This window comes from Oncorhynchus masou, chromosome 8 (genome assembly GCF_036934945.1).
Source record: "Oncorhynchus masou masou isolate Uvic2021 chromosome 8, UVic_Omas_1.1, whole genome shotgun sequence".
NCBI lineage: Eukaryota > Metazoa > Chordata > Actinopteri > Salmoniformes > Salmonidae > Oncorhynchus > Oncorhynchus masou.
Window position 1 is genome coordinate 13,507,531 of NC_088219.1, and position 18,337 is coordinate 13,525,867.

At 42.2% G+C, this 18,337-nt stretch overlaps 2 protein-coding genes across 2 annotated transcripts; one reads left to right on the forward strand and one right to left on the reverse strand.

Moving 5' to 3' along the window:
* The first annotated feature begins 1,387 nt into the window (after positions 1-1,387).
* On the forward strand, positions 1,388-12,306 carry LOC135544124 (cysteine protease ATG4A-like). Its single transcript, XM_064971522.1, has 13 exons — positions 1,388-1,431; positions 2,342-2,452; positions 2,545-2,616; positions 4,401-4,499; positions 7,563-7,664; positions 8,419-8,491; positions 8,709-8,788; positions 9,867-10,102; positions 10,248-10,326; positions 10,439-10,584; positions 10,812-10,868; positions 10,964-11,075; positions 11,328-12,306. The coding sequence occupies exons 1-13, from the start codon at positions 1,422-1,424 to the stop codon at positions 11,390-11,392; spliced, it is 1,242 nt and encodes a 413-aa protein (XP_064827594.1). The 5' UTR covers positions 1,388-1,421; the 3' UTR covers positions 11,393-12,306.
* A 1,599-nt stretch (positions 12,307-13,905) lies between these two features.
* On the reverse strand, positions 13,906-16,560 carry LOC135543752 (insulin receptor substrate 2-A-like). The gene has a single exon (XM_064971107.1). It carries the CDS (start codon positions 16,558-16,560, stop codon positions 13,906-13,908), a length of 2,655 nt encoding a protein of 884 aa, XP_064827179.1.
* Positions 16,561-18,337: the final 1,777 nt, after the last annotated feature.

Here is an 18,337-nt window from a genome sequence, read left to right on the forward strand (position 1 = left end):
ATATATATATGTTTTTTTCCTGATTTACATAATCTTGGTTACCCTGAAGTACAATTATTTCGTGAAAGTGTGTCATTTCGCCGTTTCATGTCCCATGAGAATCCGTCGATGAGAGATTATGATTGACACAAAAACGTTACAGTTTGCTGAATAATACATTGTAGCCACAGAGTGTAACCCCACGCAGAAATATAATAGGCGGATGTTTTACAAGATCAAGACAATGCACATGTATATTTTACGAATGGGGAAGAGATATCTCTAGCAAATTATCCTATAAGAATTATTTATCAATTGGTGAAATGTCTGATATCTGGAAACACCAGCTTGGTTTCGTTATGTTTTTGGTTGATGTAGTTTATAATGGTTAATGTTATTTGTCATGGATGACAAACACATTCGAACTACATTACCCAAGAAGTAATCCTGTATGTTTGTATCCTGTCATTTACCACTTATGTGAAGCTAGCCACTATAAGGATTAGCCAGCCACAACGGTGAAATTTACGGTTCAGCTTCAAAATAAAGTCCCTCATTGAAAGTGACGCAAATGGATACAAATAGTGGAATCATGCCATGTTGGGACTACATAATGCTAAACAAAGTTTAAATGTTGTTATATAAATTAAACAAAAAAGTATTAGACTTCAGAATTTCGTTTGGGGCATACTTACAGTGAGCTCCAAGTATTGGGACAGTGACAATGTTGTTGTGCACCAGCACTTTGAATGACTTTGAAAAGATAAAAGGACTATGAAGTTAAAGTGCAGACTGCCAGCTTTAATTTGAGGGTATTTTCTTCCATATTGGGTGAACCATTTAGAAATGACAGAACCTTTTGTACATAGTCCCCCCATGTTAGGGGACCAAAAGTATTGGTACAAATTCACTTAGACGTGTATTAAAGTAGTAAAACACATTTTATTTGGTCCCATTTTCATAGCACGCAATGATTACATCAAGCGTGTGACTACAAACTTGTTGGATGCATTTGCTGTTTGTTTTGGTTGTGTTTCAGATGATTTACAATAGAAATGAATGGTAAATACATGTATTATGTGATTTTGGAGTCACTTTTATTGTAAATAAAAATAGAACATGTTTCTAAACACGTCTACATTAATGTGGACACTACCATGATTAATGAATGAATTGTGAATAATGAGTGAGATTTCTGCTGATTTTGACTTTTGTTTGTTAAATTAACTAATTATTGTATTTTGTTGAATTCATATCACAACATTCCAACCTTGTTTAGCATGATCTAGTCCAAATATGGCATGATTCTAATATTTGTATGCATTTGCATCGCTTTAAATTAGGGACTGTTATTTTGAAGTCTAACCGTAAATTCCACTATTGTGGCTAATCCTTATTGTGGCTAGCTTCAGATAGGTATTTTTACCGATGACAGCCGTAGGATGGAGGCAGGTAATAGCCACTAAAAATACTACTTTATTCACATATTGTGCGCCTTTCACTTAGTCCCTTACATGCATTGACAAATCGTGCTGCCATTGGGACCAAAATGAAATTTCTAAAGATGTTGGTCGTTAACTGACCATGGCTGATGTACAAGTTTAGCCATTGCATTGTTTCTTTGGTGGCCTGTTTCGCTTAATTGTCTACCCGGCGGCTTTCATAACATTTTGAAAGCAGGGCATTGTCAGTGGAAAGTACTTCATGCTTTTCTGAAGTGGGATGAGATTTGTTTTCCCAGAGTGAGTAAGGATGTTATATAATTTGGTCAAATACAGTATTGTACTGTAGTAGCTCAACCTAGCCAGTAGATCCGACCTGCTTGCTTAGAAATGCACTAGGGTCAGACAGGCTTCCTGTGTAGATTAAGATGCCGGTGTCAGAAATGTCTCAGAAAACATTCCTCAATCCAGGAATGAGAATTGCGTTGTACTTCGAATTGTCCCATTAACCCAACTGTTACACTGAAAAGATTGAACGACTACTATTAAACTAGCAGTCGTTTAATCTTCTTGGTTTATGTTAGATATTGGGACAATTCTGAATACAACAGTACGATTCCTGAGACATTAATCGCACGGTATTCGCGGGTCTTAATGTACGCAGGAACCCTGTTTCGACCCGAGTGCTGCTGTAAAACAGTGGGTTGAATCTGCTGGCTATGTACATCCTACATTATTGTGTGTGTGTGATCTGGCAATTACATATAATTCAGCGAACCTAAATTGTAATGTCAAATTGCAGCTATCACCGCATATGAAAAAATTGTGTAAAACTTTATTAATTAACTGGTGTATCTCACATCATGTATGTTTCTTGACATGTTTTTTTCATGTCTCCCCTTTTCCATGTCTCGTTTAAGTATTAGCAAAGTATGAAAACCAGATAAACGTGTTCTCGGAGTTCCTTGAAGACTTGCCTGACACAGATGAACCTGTGTGGGTTTTAGGAGAGTGTTACAATGCTAAAACAGGTAGACTGGCATCTTCTAGCAGTCATATTGTGATTTATATGTGGGGGAGAAACTGAATGAAGGCATGACAGTCTTTCATGTTGTGTTCACAGGAAAGACGGAGCTACTATCAGATGTCCACTCGCGGCTATGGTTTACCTACAGGAAAAAATTCTCTCCCATAGGTGAGTGAAACAGGCAGATGTTATGTAAATCTGATTGTTGGCGACCCAGCTAACAATTCTAGGGAGAGAGAGAATGTTTTTGTAATGTTCCCCTAATGTTTGAGTGTCCAGTTTTCCGTGAGTTACGGGAACATTCTATCTATGTTGGCAACATCCTTCTGAGAACCTTTTTATGATGTTTTGGTGTTAAAAGTTAGGAGAACGCTCCCTTAATATCAAGCAGAACTTATCTAGAACATGGTTACGATGTTCTCAGAATATGCAACAATACTGTTCCAGATGTGTTTTATGGGACTTTGAAAGAACATTCCTGTGTCCAGTTTTCTGAGGGTTAGAAGAATATTCTGTCAACGTTCCACAAACCATACACAGAACATGGTTTCATGTTCTTAGAATGTAAGAGCTCAATGTTCTAGACACGTTTCATGTTCTTAGAATGTAAGATATTAATGTTCTAGACATGTTTCATGTTCTTAGAATGTAAGATATTAATGTTCTAGACACGATTCATGGGAACGTTGCAAGAACATTTCCGTGTATCTGGCATCAGGACGTCGCCTGATGGTCCCAAAGAAACTTTCTCCAAAAATATTTTTCATTACACATCATGCCTTGTTAGTGTTGCCAAGCCCATCAAGCTCCTGATTGGTGAACCACTGATCCATTCAAAAATATTTTTGTCTGTTGGCAAGGTTAGGGATATTCACACACACACAGTGCTTTTAACATGATGTTTTCAACTGGCATATTTTACACACTTTGCCAAACATGGTTACGTTGTGTATGTTCATATATATACAATAATAATTATACAAATATTTGATTGATCATAGTGATTCAGGAGTATCATTAAAACAGGTTAATATGCCCCACCAACGTTAGACCACTATACAGAATGTAATTTAAACTGTAAAGTCAATGATGAGAATAATCAGATTAACTGACACCAGTCACAGACATATGGTGGCGTGGTAGTTTGTGAGTTCAAATCCCAGTTGAGGACATGTTGAATAATAATTATTGTATAAATGAACATGCACAATGTCATCATGTATGTCATATGTATGTTGAAAAAACTATGTTAAAAGCACTGTGTGTGAGTATCCCTAACCCTGCCAACAGCGTTACCCATAGCGCAATGACTGGAAGTCTATGGATATCTGCTGGTATTGAAAAGCATGGTAGCAGATAGACTTCCAGTCATTGCGCTATCTGCTACCATGCTTTTCAATACCAGCAGATATCCATAGACTTCCAGTCATTGCGCTAATGCTAGTTAGCATTGGTTCAGGAAACTACCTCTAACTTAATTTATACTGGACACAGAAACATAAAAAAAAACGGTGTTCACGAGTTCATCTGTCTTTGGAGAAGATGATGAAGGGCCTCGTTGCCAAATTCTCAAAGTATCCATTTAAGGGCGGCAGGTAGCCTAGCGATTAGAGGCAAGCCAGCAACCGGAGGATTGCCAGTTAGAATCCCGGGATTGACAGGAAAAATATGTCGGGAAGTGAACTGGCACCCAGAGGGCTGGTGGTATCAAATCCTAGATGCTATTGCCTGCCATTGTGCTCTTGGGCTAGGCACTTAACCCCCCACACAACAGCTCCCCGGTTGCCAAGTGCGGTCACCCGCAGCCACCCACACCTTTCCAAAACCTCTATATGTACATGTCTCTTTTGGAGGAGTTGGGTTAATAGCGGAAGTCAGATTTGGGTTGATCTTGTGTGCAATTGACCAACAAAGTGCTCTTAATCTTAAGTGTCTATCTTGGTTTGATCCAGGGGGAACAGGCCCCTCTTCAGATGCAGGCTGGGGATGCATGCTACGCTGTGGGCAGATGATCCTTGCACAGGCCCTGGTATGCTCACAGCTGGGACGAGGTGAGGAGGGGACAGGGTCATGCATGGGGTGGGGATGTATGGAACTGCATTAGCAAAGGGGGTGTTTATACAGTGCATTCGGGAAGTATTCAGACCCCTTGACATTTTCCACATTTTGTTATGTTACAGTCTTATTCTAAAATGGATGAAATTATATATATTTTCCCTTATCAATCTATACACAACACCCCGTTATGACAAAGTGAAAACTATTTTTTTGAAATGTTTGCAAATGTATTTTAAAAAAACAACAGCTGCCTTGTTTACATAAGTATTCAGACCCTTTGCTATGAGACTCAAAATTGAGCTCAGGTACATCCTGTTTCCATTGATCATCCTTGAGATGTTTCTACAACTTGATTGGTGTCCAACTGTGGTAAATTCAATTGATTGGACTTGATTTGGAAAGGCACACACCTGTCCTATATAAGTTCCCACAGTTGACAGCGCATGTCAGAGCAAAAACCAAGCCATGTGTCGAGGCACAGATCTAGGGAATGGTACCAAAAAATGTCTGCAGCATTGATGATCCCCAACAACACGGTGGCCTCCATCATTCTTAAATGGAAGAAGTTTGGAACCACTAAGACTCTTCCCAGAGCTGCCCCCTGGCCAAACTGAGCAATCGGGGGAGAAGGGCCTTGGTCAGGCAGGTGACCAAGAACCTGATGGTCACTCTGACAGAGCTCCAGAGTTCCTCTGTGGAGATGGGAGAACCTCCCAGAAGGACAACCATCTCTGTAGCATTCCATTAATCAGTAGAGTGGCCAGACGGAAGCCACTCTTCAGTAAAAGGTACATGACAGCCCGCTTGGACTTTGCCAAAAGGCACCTAAAGGACTCTCAGACCATGAGAAACAAGATTCTCTGGTCTGATGAAAGCTAGATTGAACTCTTTGTTTTGAATGCCAAGCGTCACATCTGGAGGAAATCTGGCACCATCCGTGTGGTGAAGCATGGTGGTGGCAGCATCATGATGTGGGGATGTTTTTCAGCGGCGGGACTGGGAGACTAGTCAGAATCGAGGGAAAGATAAATGGAGCAAAGTATAGAGAGATCCTTGATGAAAACGTGCTCAGGACCTGGGTGAAGGTACACCTTCCAACATGACATCAACCCTAAGCACACACCCAACACAATGCAGGATTGGCTTTGGGAGAAGTCTCTGAATGTCCTTGAGTGGCCAAGCCAGTGCCCGGACTTGAACCCGATCGAACATCTCTGGAGAGACCTTGAAATTGCAGTGCAGTGACTCTCCCCATCCAACCTGACAGAGCTTGAGAGGATCTGCAGAGAGGAATGGGAGAAACTCGTCATACCCAAGAAGTATCAAGGCTATAATCGCTTCCAAAAGTGCTTTGAGAGTACTGAGTAAAGAGTCTGAATACTATTTTTTACATTGTAGAATAATAGTGAAGACATCAAAACTATGAAATAACACATATGGAATCATGTAGTAACCTAAAAGTGTTAAACAAATTCTTCAAAGTAGCCACCCTTTGCCTTGATGACAGCTTTACACACTCTTGGCATTCTTTCAACCAGCTTCACCTCGAAAGCTTTTCCAACAGTCTTGAAGGAGTTCCCACATATGCTGAGCACATGTTGGCTGCAATTAACAGGTGTGCCTTGTTAAAAGCTATATTGTGTAATTTCTTTCCTTCTTAATGTGTTTGAGCCAATCAGTTGTGTAGGGTGGGTATACAGAAGATATCCCTATTTTGTAAAAGACCAAGTCCGTTTTATGGCCAGAACAGTTCAAATAAGCAAAGAGAAACGTCAGTCCATTATGACTTTAAGACATGAAGGTTAGTCAATCCGGAGAATTTCAAGAACATTGAAAGTTTCTTCAAGTGTAGTCACAAAAACCATCAAGCGTTATGGATGAAACTGTCTCTCATGGGGACCGCTACAGGAAAGGAAGACCCAGAGTTACCTCTGCTATAGAGGATAAGTTCATTATAGTTACCAGCCTCAGAAATTGCAGCCCAAATTAATGCTTCACAGAGTTCAAGTAACATACACATCTCAACATCAACTGTTCAGAGGAGACTGCGTGAATCAGACCTTCATGGTCGAATTGCTGCAAAGACTACTAAAGGACAGTAAAGGACATCACTACTAAAGGACACCAATAATAATAAGAGACTTCCTTGGGCCAAGAAACACAAGCAATGGACGTTAGACTGGTGGAAATCTGTCCTTTGGTCTGAGTCCAAATTTGAGAAGTTTGGTTCCAACCACCGTGTCTTTGTGAAACCTAGAGTAGGTGAACGGATCTCAGCATGTGTGGTTCCCACCGTGAAGCATGTAGGAGGAGGTGTGATGGTGTGCTTTGCTGGTGACACTGTCTGTGATTTATTTAGAATTCAAGGCACACTTAACCAGCATGGCTACCATAGCATTCTGCAGCGATATGCCATCCCATCTGGTTAGCGCTTGGTGGGGACTATTATTTGTTTTTCAATGGGACAATGACCCAACACACCTCCAGGCTGTGTAAGTGCTATTTGACCAAGAAGGAGAGTAATGGAGCGCTGCATCAGATGACCTGGTCTCCACAATCATCTGACCTCAACTCAGTTGAGATGGTTTGGGATGAGGTGGACCGCAGAGTGAAGGAAAAGCAGCCAACAAGTCCTCAGCATTTGTGGGAACTCCTTCAAGATGGTTAGAAAAGTATTCCAGGTGATGGTAGTTGAGAGAATGCCAATAGTGTAAACCTGTCATCAAGGCAAAGGGCGGCTACTTGGAAGAATCTCAAATATATTTTGGTTTGTTAACACTTTTCTGGTTACTACATGATTCCATATGTGTTATTTCATAGTTTTGATGTCTTCACAACTATTCTACAGTGTAGAAAATAGTATAAATAAAGAAAAACCCTTGAATGAATAGGTGTGTCCAAACTTTTGACTGGTACTGTATGTTAAAAAAAAATCTAAACCTTTTTTTGTTTTGTCATTATGGGGTATCGTGTGTAGATGAAAGGGGAATAAACAATTTAATCAATTTTAGAAAATTAATCAAAACTAAATTTTGTGGCCTGTTCTCCTGCTGTAGCCTGGCGTTGGAGGGCAGAGGGAGGACAGCCGGAGAAGTACCATCGTATCCTCCACTGTTTCCTGGATAGGAAAGACAGCTGTTACTCCATACACCAAATGGGTAAGAGAGAGTCCGAGCCTAACCCTGCCTTTCCCTTGGTCTGACCACATGTAAAGTACCCTGAATCAGCAGATGAAAGTGTTTTCTATCACATTCCTATCATTTTCTGGATGACTGTCCTCAAAAAGTAAAAATGTGTAACTTGAAGGAAAATCAAGTAGCATGATGAATCAATGACCGGCTAGACAGGCTAGAAAGAAGCTAAGACAGACCAGGGATGTAGGCCTGCGGATCAATTTCCAAAGACACAAAAATAGTTTGAATAGTAGAATACACAAGGTGCAATTTCAACATTTTTGTTGTGCATCATTCCTTTTGTTGTTTGTTATGTCAGTTACTGACAGCCACTCAATTAGTTTATGTCAGCTAACATTTGTTAGCTGGCCCCTGGACTAATTTACCAATCTATCTAAACTTGTGGTAATCCTGGTTGAATTACCAACCTGGGAGCCCCCATTGATTTTGTTAGTCACTCTCACTCAGATATCTTATTAAAAACTGCAAACATTTCTCTCTAACGTGGTAAAATGTGTAGATTCAGGAAATTAACTATTTTTCTCTCTGCTGTCAAGAGGGCCGCTAAAATGTTTTGCTCACAAGGTGAGGATATGGGTACGCAGACCCACGAGCCACTGCGGCCCACCCATGATGAGTTCAGATTTTGTTGTGGCCCCCACCCCCATCAGTTGCCCATCCCTGACTTAGACCTTCTGGAGTGAGTTTTGTGTTCATTTTTTGGTTTTTCTACTTGCAGCTCAGATGGGGGTTGGTGAAGGAAAGTCTGTAGGAGAGTGGTATGGCCCAAACACAGTTGCACAAGTGCTCAAGTAAGTATTTTATATGGATGTTTTAAGACTGATCTATTCATATCTAATCTCTCGTGGACAGATTCACGTTTAAACGGGAAGTGACAATTTTCGAGAATTGTAACTTCTGGGTAACCAAGATTAATTAATTTCAGAACATTTGATTGTCAGATGTTAGTAGTGTGACCTCTAGCACAAATAAGGTTGTGGCATAAATAAACCTATTATCTCTCGTCAGGAAACTTGCGCTATTTGATGACTGGAATTCTCTTGCTGTGTATGTGTCAATGGACAACACCGTGGTGATCGAGGACATCAGTACGTTTTTTTCCCTCACTTGCTAAATATATACAGTGCATTCAGAAAGTATTCAGACCCCTTGACTTTTCCACATTTTGACTTTTCCACATTTTGTTAAGTTATAGCCTTATTCTAAAATGTTTTTTTTTTTTAAATGATCCTCAGCAATCTATATACAGTACACTATAATGACAAAGTGAAAACGGGTTTTTAGAAATCTTTGCAAATGTATTTAAGTATTCAGACCCTTTGCATGAAACTCAAAATTGAGCTCAAGTGCATCCTGTTTCTGTTGATCATCCTTGAGATGTTTCTACAACTGGATTGGAGTCCACCTGTGGTAGATTCAATTGATTGGACATGATTTTGAAAGGCACAGACCTGTCTATATGAGTTGACCGTGCACATCAGAGCAAAAACCAAGCCATGAGGTCAAAGGAATTGTCCGTAGAGCTCAGAGACAAGATTGTGTTGAGGCACAGATCTGGGGAAAGGTACCAAAGAAAATTTTGCAGCGAAGAATGTCCCCAAGAACACAGTGGCCTCCGTCATTCTTAAATGGAAGAAGTTTGGAACCACCAACTCCCATCTGAGCTGCAAGTAGAAAAACCCAAAAAATGAAAATTATAGAGATCCTTGATGAAAACCTGCTCCAGAGTACTCAGCACCTTAGACTGGGGCGAAGGTTCACCTTCCAACAGGACAATGACCATAAGCACACAAACAAGACAACGCAGGAGTGGCTTTGGGACAAGTCTCTGAATGTCCTTGAGTGGCCCAGCCAGTGCCCGGAATTGAACCTGATCGAACATCTCTAGAGAGACCTGAAAATAGCTGTGTATTTTTTATTTTTAAGATAACTGTTTTTGCTTTGTCATTATGGGGTATTGTGTGCAGATTGAGGGGGGGGGACTATTTTATCAATTTTAAAATAAGGCTGTAGCCTACAAAATGTAGAAAAAGTCAAGGGGTCTGAATACTCTCCGAAGGCACTGTATATTTTTGTATTCGTACCTTCTGAGCCTTCTGTATATGAGGACAGTGGTGAAACTGTGATTCCAAAGACACAAAGGTTTTCTTTCCATGTCCTCTCCAGAGAAGCAGTGTCGCCAGGCAAGCAGTGAGAGCAGATTGCGGCCGAGACCCTGTGGCTGGCAGGAACCCTTCACCTCTAGGGAAACACCAGAACAAGCCTGTTCTCACACGGATGGGCATAGAGCCACGACTTGTCCACATTCCCAGTCCCATTCTGACTGGAGACCGCTACTGCTGGTCATACCACTCCGCATGGGAATAAACCACATCAACCCTGTCTACATCCAGGCCCTCAAGGTACTGGGCCATCAATGCTTTCTATGATGGGATTGGGGATTTCTCTTATTATTCAATTGATACTAAACTACTATGCAATATTCCTGCATTTACTGTTGCCTTTAAATAGTTGTACTGTACTGGCTCCATGTGTTGTCCCATTCAGGAGTGTTTTAAAATGCCACAGTCCTGTGGTGTGCTGGGAGGAAAGCCCAATCTGGCCTATTACTTCATCGGATTTGTAGGTGAGTCTAAGAGGAAACCGGAACTGAAGGTTCCCAAATAGGTAGTAACAAAGGAGATAAACCTGTGAGTTGTCTAGCCAACATGTTCAGCAGGCCTTCTTGTGTTCTCCAGGAGAGGAGCTGATCTACCTGGACCCCCACACCACCCAGTCAGCCGTGGAGGCTGAGGCTGGCAGTGGAGTGGACGACCAGAGCTACCACTGTCTGAGGAGTCCACGCCGCATGAAGATCACCAACCTGGACCCCTCTGTGGCCCTGGTGAGAGTTGTACCCACACACCGACCACCACAAACTGTTATACCACTGAGCCTCCTATCTCATGGGCTTTGTTTTCATAGTTGAATTTTAAGTGCATGCTGGTGTGTTCTAAAAAGTTGCTCTAATGGGAATTTTGTTTACTGTGGTGATGAGTTTGTTTACTGTGGTGATGATTTTGCCACATAATTGCTAATCAAAATTCTGTCTTTTTTTTTCCCCCACCCAAGGGATTTTTTTGTAAGAGTGAAGATGACTTTGACAGTTGGTGTAACCTGGTCCAGCAGGTAAGAGTCATCCACTCAAGTCACAATTGTATGTAGATTTGTATGTAGATGGATATTGTCCGGTGGTTGAGACTCATGTCGTCGTCCTTTTTAAGGAGATTCAGATGAAGAGGAACCTGAGGATGTTTGAGCTGGTGGAGAATCACCCGCCCCACTGGCCCCCCTTCGTTCCTCCCACCAAACCAGAGGTCCAGACCACAGGGGCAGGTATGAGCATACCTACCAGACAGATCCACTAATATTACACCAATAACAAGCAATCCTTGCCGCAAATATCAAGCTTCCACTCTCTGGTATTTCCCTATATTGTTACGAAGTGACAGTATAGGTCTATACATGAAGTGCATTTATTTCTTGAACCTCATTGAAACTCCTTTGTAGTGTTTAAACTCAACTGACACATACTAACCAAAATGAAGTGTGTTATGTCAAATTGATTACTGTTCTCTTTTCGAACAGAGTTCATCGAATCGACCGACAAGCTGTTTGAGTCTGAAGAGGAGTTTGAGATCCTCAACGTGTGACCAGCCTCCCTTTCGCTCCCCTCTGCTCATTCCAGTAGATGGTGATTGGGTGGATTACCTTGGCTCCCATGTTCCATACTGTGCTGTAGAAGTGCCTCAGAACAACACCAAGCACAAACTGCTTACCACTTTGCAAAAAAAAAAACTAACAACCCAGCAAGAGACGATTAAAAACTAGGAAAGATCCTAGACAACTCAAGACAGAATTAGTTATTTTTATTTTTTACATTTTTTAATTATTTATATTTCTTAATTTTTGGTGGGGTAATAATTTTTTTAAACTGCATTGTTTAAGGGCTTGTAAGTGTTTCACTGTAAGGTCTACACCTGTTGTATTCGGCGCATTTGACAAATAAAATTGGATTTGAAGTCAGGAACATGGTGTATACAGTAAACACAAGCTTGGACTGTCTCATTGTTATGTTGTAACCAGGAAACAAAGCCAGGGACCATAGTTGTCTCTACATGAAACAGGCTTTCTTTGTCTGTGTCAGACTTGTTCAATGAACAAGAGAGACGAAGACTGTTCAGATGCATGAACCGCATTGTACAGTGAGACTACACCTCTGCTGCAGCAGGGAAAGGACCTAGGTGAAGACAGCAGGGAAAGGACCTAGGTGAAGACAGCAGGGAAAGGACCTAGGTGAAGACAGCAGGGAAAGGACCTCGGTGAAGACAGGCACGAGGATATGTCTGAAGAAGCCATTTCCTCAGCACTACCTCCTGACGCCGGGAGACAGAAATATGCAGACAGTGTTAAAATACAAAACATACAACCAATAACTTGTTTATTAAGAAAAGTGCCTCTGAAATATATTTGTGTTCAATGGTTGGGGAGGGCAAAGGTTTTCCCAAGGTGTGGGATGTGGAACACTCATGTAAATATGCCTGACAATAAAGATATTTAAACACTTTGCTAAGCCTCAGGGTTGATATTGCCTCTTAGCGCTATCTTCCTCATGTGTCATGTAGAAATGGAGTGTGTAGACTAGAGCCTGGAGTGCTCATTAGCAGAACTACCTCCTACTGTGATTAACCGAACACTCCAGCTTTTTCCGGCTAACCCTTGTCCACCGATTTGATCAGGATCTCTATTTAGAGATATCTTTTTTACAGACTAATCTTCCAAAAGTCCTTAATGATGAATTGTACTACGATATTATCCCTGCAACCCCACTGTATAAGCACTGATGATGGTAGCCTGAGGAAGGAACATTAACTATTACCTCTGTGGTGGAAATGGCATTATGATGGTTATAATATTACCTGTTGTACAACCAGCCCAGTAAATGAAGACAAGCTGTAGATAACAGCATTAGCTTTATTTTAATGGTATAATTACATCCATTAATGGTATAAAAGCATTAAAGGGTGCAATCACCAGGGCCCAAATTCATAAAATCTTTAATAAGACATTTCTAAACTGCCATTTTTTCCTTAACTATAGATTTAAGAAGGTTAAGAAAAGTTGCTATTCCTCAAAAAGGTTATTGGAAAAAAGCTTTAAATATTGTTCTGGAATTGCAGTTATAAACATTTTGTTTTTTCTTAAGAGGCTTAAGTTTTTGCGTAATAAATGTTTTGTGATTATGGGCCCAGGGCATGGTAATTAAATACAAAATACGGCACAAATGTTTAATTTTCATAACCCCAACGTGCTGACTTCCGGCCAGATACAGAGCAAACGATCCAGTAAATGCCCTGTGACAAATGTAAAAAGAAAATGCAAACATCCTCTCTTGATTCATGAAAAATACAAATAATTCAGGCAACAAAAAAAGTATATTCTTCCAAATGACAACCAATACATTGCCTGAAGACTCACAACTTTAACTTTACTTCACAAAAAAAATCTGATTTCAATCTTGAACAAACCATACAATAATGAACAAGAAATACTTTTAACAAATGACAACATTTACTTGAACAGTGTAGATAAAACATTTACAGTTTGTGCCATTGGTGCTGTCATTCTGTTACTGACCTTAACACTTAACTGTTTGTTCTTCAAGTACATTTGTATAAATTTCTGTGTAAATTGTTAAAAGTAGTTATTGTGCATTGAGTTATATGGTTTGTTCAACTTTGAAATCAATTGATTTTGTTTGGAATACATTTAAAAGTGAAAGATCTGAGTCTCGGCATCATTCCATTTCCCTGGAATTGCCAAAAACAAACTTCTTTGCAAGGGACTATAAGAACATGTTCTCCAAGTGTAAAAAAAAACCTAGTCTGGGTACCAGTCATTTAAGATAACATCCCACTTGTTGTACTCTGTGCCATATGCAAGGGAGTACAAGGTGTGGAACTGGTACCCAGACTAGCAACAACCACCAAAAGTAAAGAAACATGACAGACATTTTTCATTTTATATGAACAATTCCACTGAGTACAAATAACTTGTTTATTTGATCATTATCATTGTATAAACAACAAGGCCGAGTATTCACAATCTGGTTCATTCAATAATGTATCGATTCAAAAGCAGCACTGACACTTTTTAAACTGTCCTCTTACTCACTGTCATCAGTATTGATACACAAGGGGAGACAAGAACACAGCCAGCGTCTGGTGGCAGCAGTCTGCCCTGCTGATGTGGGGAGGTCTATGCCAGTGTAGAGTCCGGGTCCAGACCCACTCTCTCTGGGACTGGTACGTGCAGGAAGTGGAGAAGTGACCTCGTCGGTAGGCAAAGGGACATCACAGGTGGCACACTGATCATCCCTCAGGTAGAAGGCAATGTAGTTGAGACGATCTGTTGAAATCTGGATAGACTCAGTTTGAGTGGGCAGGTCACTATCTTCAACCCCATGCTGGTCCAAGGACAAACCAGTGACATTCAACACAGGCACATCTGATAGGTTCAGCAGCACATCACTGCTTGGATGAGAAGAGTGACGAGGTGAGCTACAGAGAGGGTTTCTACTGTTCCATTCAACTGCAGAGCAGTGATGAGCTGCAGGATGACACATGAAGATACAGTCATCATGTTCACAGTTCTTCTGTGAAGGAGGCTGGTTAGAGCTTGGTAGAGAGGAATAGGAGCTGTAGGACTTAAGAGCCTCCGGTGAGCCATGTGTATGACCATCCATGTGGCTCCCGAGAGACATGTTCATGTATTCATCACACACTACATCACTGAGGCTGTCCTTTGCTGGTGAACAGCTACGTGGAAGCATCATCATGTAGCCCTGGGGCCCCAGCTGGTCTGAGGGCAACATGGTAGCACTAGGTGTTTGAAGAAGAGTGGGGGTCACATTGTAATCTGAAGGGATGTCATCTGTATAATGAGGACCTGGTCCACAAGTCATTGGCATATAACTTTCCCCCACTGGGAGTTTACTCTGATTATAGATATGGAGGAAGGGGGGCTTGGATGAGAGGTATTTTTCACATTTTGGAGTGCATGAGGTGGTTTGGTGGTATTGTCTGGAATGTTCAGGCTTAGACGTTTCCACATCATAGCTATCTCCTTGATTAGCCCCGGCCACAGCCGTTACCTGCAAATCCATGGCCACGTAGTCAGTCAAGCTGTTCTCGTCAATGAGTGTGGTGTTAAACAGTGAGTCAGGGGTGTTCCTCCTGGACAGCTGAAAGACACATGGGTTGGAGCACAAATCCTCAGCGCAGACAGAGCCTCTGTCGCTGGAAGAACCAAAGACTGAAGTGTCAGAGGTCCAGGGGTGTGTATCAGAGTCATTGCCACTGCTACTGGATACACTGATGGTGGTGGAGATGCAGTGACTGAGGCTCTCTTCAAGGCTTTTACTGATGCAGACATTACGGAGAGCCAAGGTGCCAGTCCCTGGGCTGATCAGTTGGTTCATTGTCCCCTCTCCATGGCTAGAAGTTTGATTGGGGCTGTGGCCTCCATCTCCTTTATCTTTCTGTGGGGACGCTTTGCTCACAACAGTTTCCACCCTTATAGAGCGCTGTAACCCAGTCAGGCTGGGTGGGAGGTTGCCATGGTGTTGACGTCGTGTGGTGACTACGGCACAGGGGTTTGATGGGAATGACTGACTCTTGCTCCGAGGCCTGAAATCAGGGATGGCCCTCAGGGCTCTCATGGCCTCCAGGATTGTCTCATGCATGTTCTGAGCCACCACAGGGTCGCCTGATTCTACCTGCATCCAGATCTCTCCGGGCCCAGTGGAGGACGAGCGGCCCACCTCCATAAAGAAGAAGCTCTCGGAGTGACCACAGCGACGCACATTCATCAGGGGCAGGTTCACAGACGTCATCTCAGAGCACATCTTCACCAGGTGAATGGTCTTGGCAGAGAGACACAGCCGGCACACTCCTATCAGGTTCTTGGTTTGTCCTAAACCTTTGGGCTTTACAATCACCTGCCACACCTCCTTGAAGATGGCTCCAGGAGAGACGGTCCAGTATCCATCATCCAACTCCTCAGCGTCCTGGTACTCCTTTTTCTCCTGGATCACCAGATCACTCAGAGCCAGGTACCAATCCTCTTGCTCCTCCTCATTCGCCGCTATCATGACAAAGTGCTCATCCTTAGTGTACAGGGCTATCAGGTGCTTGTGTTTAGAATCTACCCTTTTACTAACAGTAAAACATTGATACAGATAAATCACCTTCTTTGGAGAACCCACAGCACTGGGAGATTTACAAACGGATTTCCTTCCATTTCTAAATTTCTTCTCACTATCATAGTACTCCAAACGGCTGGGGCCTGTGTCACTTGGCCCTCTCAAGACAAAAAATCTCTTGTGGCTGTGCTTCATCTTTCTCAGGTATCCAGACTTCCATACATCTCTAGCCTCAACACCAGAGCAAACTGTGGTTGTGACAGCTAAGGCCATGGCAGATGCAGAGTCAGGGTCCTGGGAAACACCACCAGAGTCAGGTACCTCATAGACACAGGATGATGACAAATCTCTCACTGTATTATCTAGAGGGCTCTTCTTAGGTAACAGATCATGGCCATGGCTATAGTACTGCTTATGATGCCTCTTCAACTGGAGAACTTGGAGGGGCGGTGGTGATGCTGCCTCTAGCTGAAGGTGAGCACTGCTGCTGAGGGAAGATGATGGTGGTGGTGATGATGATGATGTTGTTGTTGATGTTGTAACTTTCAGAGCTTGTGAATTGCAGCTATGGGAAACATCTCCTAAATCCATACCGCTGCTCTCTGGTGTTTTCGCCATCGTCAACGCGCCATTCCTGGGAAAACAAAAAACTATTGGTGCTCAGTAACGTAGTTTGTGCATGTTTCATACATGCTTCATGTTTAGAGTTTTTAATACATGTCCTTACCTGTTCGGGTAAGCAGCAGGTACTTCGCGAATAAAAACAACACCTGCTGTGCAATTGCAGTGAAAACGAAGAAATCCCTAATTTCTCCTGAAAGTAGGCAGAACTTCGGTAAAACGAAAACAACTCTGTCTGCGTTTCGATTGGGTCCGTGCTATAGGCGATCCTTGGGAAGTCCGTACCCCAAATTGAAGTTGACATTTAAAATTGTATTTAGGTAGGGGTTAAGGTAAGGGTTATTGAGTTAAGGTTAGTGTTAGGATTTAGGATATGGACGTCCCGAGGATCCCATATTGATTGATCAGGCTGTACGGTTTACCAGAACAGTCACAGATCGAGTGATTCCGAACATTTAAAAAAGTGAATTGATCAATTTATTTGACCTCTGGCTTTGACGATAGTTGTGGTATCTTTGAACACTCTATAAAAATATATGCAACGTAAAATATATATATTTTTAACAAAAGTTACCAGCGTGTCAGCTCTAGAGGCTCTAGGATGTGTATTTTGCGTTTCATATAATTGACTGGTGGAGGTGATTGGCTATATACCTATTGTTATACATAATCTGTCTATTTCAGTGTTTTGGAGCTAGTATTATGATTATTATTAGCTGTTATATAGTAGCAATAAGGCCCGAGGGAGTGTGGTATATGACCGATATATCCTTCCTGTTTGGCCCTGTCCGGGGGTGTCCTCGGATGGGGCCACAGTGTCCCTGACCCCTCCTGTCTCAGCCTCCAGTATTTATGCTGCAGTAGTTTATGTGTCGGGGGGCTGGGGTCAGTTTGTTATATCTGGAGTACTTCTCCTGTCCAATTCGGTGTCCTGTGTGAATCTAAGTGTGCGTTCTCTAATTCTCTCCTTTCTCTCGGAGGACCTGAGCCCTAGGACCATGCCCCAGGACTACCTGACATGATGACTCTTTGCTGTTTCCAGTCCACCTGGCCGTGCTGCTGCTCCAGTTTCAACTGTTCTACCTTATTATTATTCGACCATGCTGGTCATTTATGAACATATGAACATCTTGGCCATGTTGTGTTATAATCTCCACCTGGCACAGCCGGAAGAGGACTGGCCACCCCACATATGCTCTCTCTAATTCTCTTTCTTTCTCTCTCTCGGAGGACCTGAGCCCTAGGACCATGCCCCAGGACTACCTGACATGATGACTCCTTGCTGTCCCCAGTCCACCTGGCCGTGCTGCTGCTCCAGTTTCAACTGTTCTGCCTTATTATTATTCGACCATGCTGGTCATTTATGAACATTTGAACATCTTGGCCATGTTGTGTTATAATCTCTACCCGGCACAGCCAGAAGAGGACTGGCCACCCCACATAGCCTGGTTCCTCTCTAGGTTTCTTCCTAGGTTTTGGCCTTTCTAGGTAGTTTTTCCTAAACCACCGTGCTTCTACACCTGCATTGCTTGCTGTTTGGGGTTTTAGGCTGGGTTTCTGTACAGCACTTTGAGATATCAGCTGATGTACGAAGGGCTATATAAATACATTTGATTTGATATACCAAGGCTAAGGGCTGTTCTTAAGTTCGACGCAACGTGGAGTGCCTTTATACAGCCTTTAGCTGTGGTATATTGGCCATGTACCACAAACCTCTGAGGTGCCTTATTGCTATCATAAACTGGTTACCAACGTTGTTAGAGAAGTAAAAATA